At 42.2% G+C, this 6,970-nt stretch overlaps 1 protein-coding gene across 1 annotated transcript; it reads left to right on the top strand.

Annotated features, from left to right (window-relative positions):
* LOC112777166 (geraniol 8-hydroxylase) lies at positions 1-3,551 on the top strand. Its single transcript, XM_025821469.3, has 2 exons — positions 1-1,181; positions 2,748-3,551. Exons 1-2 carry the CDS (start codon positions 228-230, stop codon positions 3,357-3,359), a joined length of 1,566 nt encoding a protein of 521 aa, XP_025677254.2. The 5' UTR covers positions 1-227; the 3' UTR covers positions 3,360-3,551.
* Positions 3,552-6,970: the final 3,419 nt, after the last annotated feature.

Here is a 6,970-nt window from a genome sequence, read left to right as displayed (position 1 = left end):
TTCAATATATATTTATATTTCAACATTTTTTTTATACTAATAACTGACTTTGATGACTAATTTTAGTATACACGTATCATAATCCTAATTTTATATACAGGTAAAAATTCAAATATATAAAATTAATAATTAAAACTTATTAAATAATAATTTAATTAAATTTATTAAATTATTTAACCATCCTCAGTTATTAATTCCATAAAAAACTATCGACATCTTTCTACTGTATGTACAAGTATATTAAGGAAGCAACAAGAAACTGGCTGGGATCCCACAATATAGAATTGAGTATGGAGCTCCACATCTTGCTCTTACTTATCACACTCTCTCTACTCCCCACCATCATCCTCCGCCGCAGACAAAAGAATCGCCCACCTGGTCCACCCGGCCTACCTATCATCGGAAACCTCCACCAACTCGGCCCAAAACCACACGCCACTCTCTCCACTCTTTCCAAAACCTACGGCCCCCTCATGTCTCTTCAACTAGGCTCCGTCACCGTTGTCATCGCCTCCTCGCCCTCCGCCGCCCAAGAAATCCTCCAAAAGCACGATAGCTCCTTCTCCGACCGCCCAATCCCGGACGCCATCACCGCTCAGCCCAACGTCCTCGACACCCTGGCCTGGTCCCCCGGCGGTCCAAGGTGGCGCAGCCGGCGCCGTCTATGCACGACGAAGATCTTCACCGCCCAGCGCCTCGACCTTCTCCAGCACCTCCGGCAGCACAAGGTGCAGCAGCTCGTGCAACACCTCCACCAGAAATCTGCCGCAAGAACGCCAGTGAACATCGGGGATCTGGCCTTCGCCACCATGCTGAACCTTGTGTCGAACACGGTGTTCTCGGAGGACGTGGTGGACCCGGAGTTCAAGAGCGCGGGGGAGTTCAAGGAGGTGGTGTGGCGGATCATGGAGGACGCCGGGAAGGTGAACGCGTCGGATTATTTTCCGGCGGTGAAGTGGTTGGACTTGCAGGGAATAAAGCGGCACGTGAGAGTTTCATATTTGAGGATTCATAAACTGTTCGATGAAATGATAGGGAAGCGCGTGAGCTACAGAGACACTTGCGCTGCGCGTGGTGATGACTTCTTGGATGTGTTACTTGATCATTGCCAGCACCACCAACACGATGATAGCGAGGATTCCGATCCTCTCACTATCGATAACATCAAGCCTATGCTGTTGGTAATCAATCTCATTCTTTTTTCTTTTTTATTTTATTATATATCACAACAACAAAAAATATCTCTAAGGTTATATAAGTATTATTCAACAAAATTATTCGTATTCTATCTCCTTTGCAGCTTTGCTCATCAGTATTTAATTTGATTTTGTTAAGTACTAAAATATTTTTAATAGGGACTAAAGAACTAAAAATAATGTTAGAATATATATAAATTGAGTTCTCTGCTAGGGAGACAATGACTTATAACTATTCGAGTATTAGAGATAATAAACATCATTTTTTAGTTCACCAAAGATCGAATTCTTGACCTTTCGAATCTAGAACTCTAATACCATGTCATGATATCATTCATCCCAAAAAATTCAGCCGATGAAAAAATGTAACATTAATAATTATATCTCTAATATTTTCTAAACTTTTATTATGTACATTGTACAAATATTCTATTAACTCTTGATATAAATTTCAAAGAATTCTACTTATTACCAAATCGTAAACTACGCGGCTTAATTCTGGCCAAAGACGTAACTTTCTCCTTTTTTTTTTACCAAAGATATGAGACTCGAATTCACAACCTCAATTCTTAATTGAGTATGTGGAGACGATGACATTTGAGCTATTACTCATTGACGACGTAACTTTCTCCTTTATCTTATTATATACATAACTATGTTATTTTATATAAAATCAGTCAAAGCAGGTCGTCATCATTGCCATCAATAATCTTTTCATCAGGTTTCTTGTTGGGAGTGGTTTTTCTAATATCTAAGAGTAAAGATAATAGAGGAGGTTAGATTTGGTTGTTGGGAGTGGTTTTTCTAATATCTAAGAGTAAAGATAATAGAGGAGGTTAGATTTGGTCCAACCCCCATGATGTATTACAAATTAACGTAAACTTTTGAGTATACAGTATTGAGACTAAACAAAATAAATAATAAGTAGGATTTTGATAAAGACCCGTAAAAAATTTTTTTGTAAAAATATTTATATGTCGTATTATTATTGGATATATTAATAAATCAATTATTTTTAAATTTTTTAAAAAACTAAAATAAAGTTGATTTTTTTGTAACAATAACAATAAACCTAATTATTATCAGATCCGATCTAACTGACTAATTTACATAACTCACTGGATCATAGTTTTTTTTTTAAAACAAAAATTAAGAATATATTTATCTTTTTATCAAAAAATTTAAACATGAATCTAGGATCAAATCAAGTCAAATAATAATAGTGCAAACAACGGGATTTATTATTATTGTTATAATAAACCGATTTTGTTTTGGTTTATTAAAAAATAAATTATTAACTAATTTAATAAAGATGTCCAATAATATCATAACACTTGTAAACGCCTTTGAAAAAAAGGCATTTTTAATATCTTTATCCAAGTGTTCTCCAACTAATAAACGTTGTGCAGATGGTTGAAAACAAGTTCTTTTTGCTATTTTTTCAACAACAATAAATATCATTGACAATATTATTCTTCGTCGTTTTCTACAACCACAAAATTAAAAAGATCATGGATGCGGTAATAAAAAATGTAACACCAAATTAAACAGGATTTGTTCATTGCGGGAAGTGACACTTCAGGATCAACAATAGAATGGGCAATGGCAGAGCTTCTACACAACCCAGAAACAATGCAAAAAGCAAGAAAGGAACTCAACCAAGTAATTGGAACCACCAACAATGAAGTCAAGGAATCAGACATCCCTAAACTTGAATACATCCAAGCAATAGTCAAAGAAACTCTAAGGCTTCATCCACCAGTGCCCCTTCTCTTGCCTTATGTCGCCGGAAACGACGTCGAAGTAGGTGGCTACACCATTCACAAGGGTGACCAAGTTCTCATCAATGCATGGTCTATAGGAAGAGACCCTCAGTTCTGGGATGATCCAATGGTTTTTCAGCCCGAGAGATTTCTCGGGTCGAAAATAGATTTCAAAGGGAGGGATTTCGAGTTCTTGCCATTTGGCGCCGGAAGAAGGATCTGCCCTGGATTGGCCCTTGCCAACAGGATGATTACTTTGGCGGTGGCTGCCTTGGTCCATTCATTTGAATGGAAACTTCCAGAGGGTGTCACCCCTGAAAGTCTTGACATGACTGAGCAGTATGGAATAACATTGAAGAGACTTAGTCCTCTTTGTGCCCTTCCAATTTCTGTATATTAAATGACTACTCACATGAATTGTCTTTTTGCATATGCCATAAACGAAAACTGTTAGATAATTTGATATATTTAATTAAGTTATTATTTAATAATTTTTTATTATCATTTTTATAAGAAGACAACTTTTCATGTGAGTAGTTTTTGTTATGTAATTATATATATGAAGTAGTTTGCAAGACAAGGATTTGGTGAATACTATGTGTTATGTGTATATGAATTTTATTATGATGGTTGTTTATGATAGTAATAATTTTTGCTACAAGAGCATGTGATTGGAAGGGTAGTTATTATATGCTTGGGGAACTAATTAAAACCAAAAAACTTTTATTGAAAATGGCAATATACAATTATATTAGAATCATTTTACATCCTCACATAATCAAATTAAAGCAGTGACATAGATAATCTATACAACTTTGGTGATATTTTTCTTCTTGCAACACAACTGGAGTGCGCAAAGAAAAAAGGAATAAAGAACAACACAACTTTGAGGATGAAAGTTGTTCGTTATCTGGGGTTTTTGGGTGATCGGGTTGTCGACAGAAGGTGATAAGGAGATGATGAGAGGTTCCGAGCGAGCGCGGAGCGAGTGCTGGTAACGTCGGAGAGCGAACGGAATGAGGGAGTGGCCACCTGCAAGGACACTCCGACGATCAAGTCAGAGTCCGTACTGAGGGTGGCAGGGTTAGGTAAGGATGTGACGTACCTTGGGGGAGAGCTGTCCTCTCCCCTTATATAGCGTGCTGGGTGGGCCTAGTGATGGCCTGACCCATTGGTGGAGAGTTTGAGCTGTCACTTTCCACGCGTGCGGGTCGTCCGTACTGGGGGGTCGGTACCTTGGGTGCCGTCCCTGGGGGTTCCGACCCGGCTGGTGGCGCAGCTGTGATGTGGTTGGATTCTGGGTCGGTTATGGCTAACCGACCCGAAGGGATCCGTTAGGATTTCTTGGGCTTGGGTGGGGCGGTTCCTCGATCCGGCGGCTTCTTGGGCTGGACCGTCATTCCGTAACAGTGCCCCCAATGCGTCAGCCTCGAGGTTCGAGATTCGTGGCTAGGCGCGTTTGTCGTGAGCTTTTCCTTTTCTCGGCAGTTCGTGGGCGACGCTTTGTTTTTCTTCCCGTTTGGTCGCTTCGATTTTCGTGCCGCTTTTTTGGTTTTTGCGCTGAGCATTAAATGCCCGTCGCTTTGTTGTTTTGAAATTTTGGGTGAAATGGCAGTTATGCCCCTGCCTTTTAGGTGCTCCTCCTCGGCGGTTACGCTTTGCTTCTTTTATTTTTATTTCGTAACCCCCACTCCTCTCTTTCACTACTCTTCCTTTCTTCTCCGCAAGTTCTTTAGTGCTGCTGCCTCTTCTGTTCATACTGCTGTTGTTGCTTGAAGCATCTTGCTCTTTGCTTTCTTTGCAATCTCCTGTTTCTTCTAGTAAGTTTTCATGATTCTTCCCCTATTTCGATTGTTGCTTTATTTCTGGTGCTTTTGCTTTGTTACATGCTTAGGTCTTTGGCGTTTCTTATTTGTTTTTTCTTTTTAGAGGGGGTGCCACTAGGTTTTTTCTTGGTTTCGTTTGCATTTCTGGGTTTTTCCTGGGTTTCGTTTGCATTTCTGGGTTTAGGGGGAGATTCGTATTTTTCTCTTTCTTGTTTTGAGGGTTTCCGACTTCCTGTGTTGACTTTAGTGGTGCCCCCAATGTAGGTATGGACGATCGTCTTGCTTCTTCGAGCCAGGCCCAGCGCCCCCTGGCTGACTTCGTCGACCACTATGCTTGGGTTTCCTCTGATGTGAAGGATACCCCTTCCAAGGTGACTATGGAAGGGCTCCAGAAGTTACGGCAAGCTGGACTCTTATGTGAGGGGGGGAGGGTCCTGAGGAGGCGCTCTACCAGGTCTTTGTCCCTGCTGCTCGTGAGCGTGTGTGCATAAGAATTTGGCTTCCCCGACAGTTGTTGATTGGCTGTGGGTTTACGAGCCCTTGTTCACGACTTTGGGGCTTCGTCTACCTTTTTCCTCTTTTGTCATGGGCTTGCTGAATCGCTGCGATGTTGCGCCGTCGCAACTTCATCCGAATAGCTGGGCTTCTATTCGGTGCTTTGAAATGGTCTACGAGTTTCTCGAGCTTCCGCTCTCAGTAAACGTCTTTCTTTACCTCTTCCTGCTCACGAACCCTTCTAGCCAGGGGAAGGCTAAGAAGGGTTATATGTCTTTTAGGGCCCAACAGGGGCGTAGGATTTTTGGTCTTTTTGAGGACTCTTTTCACGGGTTTAAATCTACCTTTTTTAAGGTTAGACCGGTAGAAAGGCATCATCCTTTTTGGCTCTCGGCTGAGGGAGCTCGGCTGATCCCGACCTACTGGAGTTTTGGTGCGGGATCTGATTATCTTATAAAGGTGTCTTATGACTGGTTGAATAAGGAGGATCGTAGCATTGCTAACATTCTGTTGACTATTTTTGGTGAAAAGAATCTTAATCCTCGTTTGCTAATGGGAGACCGGAAAGCCGGTCGGTCGTATGTTGGTGGGTTATCTCTTCCTTGTACTTCTTGTGTTTTTCTTTTCTTATCTATTGACGTCTTTCCTTTCTCCTTTGTTCGCAGTTTCTATGGCTGGTGGGAAGAAGACTTTAGCTGACTTGATGAGTCTCATTAAGGGAAATGAAGAGGGTGAGGGTGACTCTCCATCGAATCCTTCAGCGGGCCAAGGGCAGGAGAAGGTTGGTGAGACCGGGGAGGCCGGAGGTCAGGCAGCCGAGACCGGCCCGGTTCACCAGGGAGATGCTGTCCCCTCCGAGAAGGTTGAGGAGGTTTCTGATGTGGGGGTGGAGATTTTTGAAGAAGATTTTGGTGATGATGAACTGAGACTTGTGGGAAATGTTAAGAAGAGAAAACGGGACACCGGCAAGGCCCTTTCTGTTATGGAGAAGAACTTCGATGCCGGGGGCTTCATCGAGTCTCAATTGCTCCCCGGCACCGAGGAGTTTTTCCATGAGGTCGACCTCTCCGGGCAGGCTAGGTGGATTTATCGTAGTCTCCTTCGCGCTGCTGCTATCGCCAAGAAGGTTGAACCTGTCTTGGGTAGCTATCACGCCATGGAGGTGAAGCTTAGGAACTCCCAAAAGGATTTGACGGATTCACGATCCCGGGAGGAGTCTCTAAAAACCAAGTTGTCTGATTGTTAAAAGAAAGCTGAGGAGGATGCTAAGGAGATTAACAGGCTGGTGGATCGGGATATGGCTTTAATGAAGGATCTGAATGCCTCTCGTGGTGAGACTGCAGCCGTGAAGAAAAGGGTTGAGGAATTGGAAGAGAAGTTGAAGTTGTCTGAGAGTTCGGCGAAGGCGGCTGCTCGGGAGGTAGCGGCCTTAAAGAAGAGAAACAAAGATCTTGCTAAGGGAGCTCGTGATGCCGTTAAGCTGACCGAGGAGGGGATTAAGTTACAGGTGACGGTGCTGGCTCCCGACCTTGATCTCTCTCAGGTTGGCGCGATGAAGACTGTGGAAGGCGGGAAGATTGTTGACATCTTTTGATTTATTAGGATCTAACCTTTGTTTTATTTTGTAATGTTCATCATTTTAGGCCTGCTGGTGGGCGCCTTTTAGTTGTATTTGAACACTTCTTTGTGC

This window comes from Arachis hypogaea, chromosome 19, assembly GCF_003086295.3.
Source record: "Arachis hypogaea cultivar Tifrunner chromosome 19, arahy.Tifrunner.gnm2.J5K5, whole genome shotgun sequence".
Classification (NCBI taxonomy): Eukaryota; Viridiplantae; Streptophyta; class Magnoliopsida; order Fabales; family Fabaceae; genus Arachis; species Arachis hypogaea.
The sequence above is the reverse complement of the archived record's forward strand: the minus strand, read 5'-3'. Positions and strand labels throughout refer to the sequence as shown.

Bases quoted from the DNA above. Each gene is read 5' to 3' on its own strand.
- LOC112777166 (XM_025821469.3), top strand. From the start codon at position 228: ATGTACAAGTATATTAAGGAAGCAACAAGAAACTGGCTGGGATCCCAC. The intron at 1,182-2,747 runs GTAATCAATCTC...CAAATTAAACAG, and splicing joins ACATCAAGCCTATGCTGTTG to GATTTGTTCATTGCGGGAAG.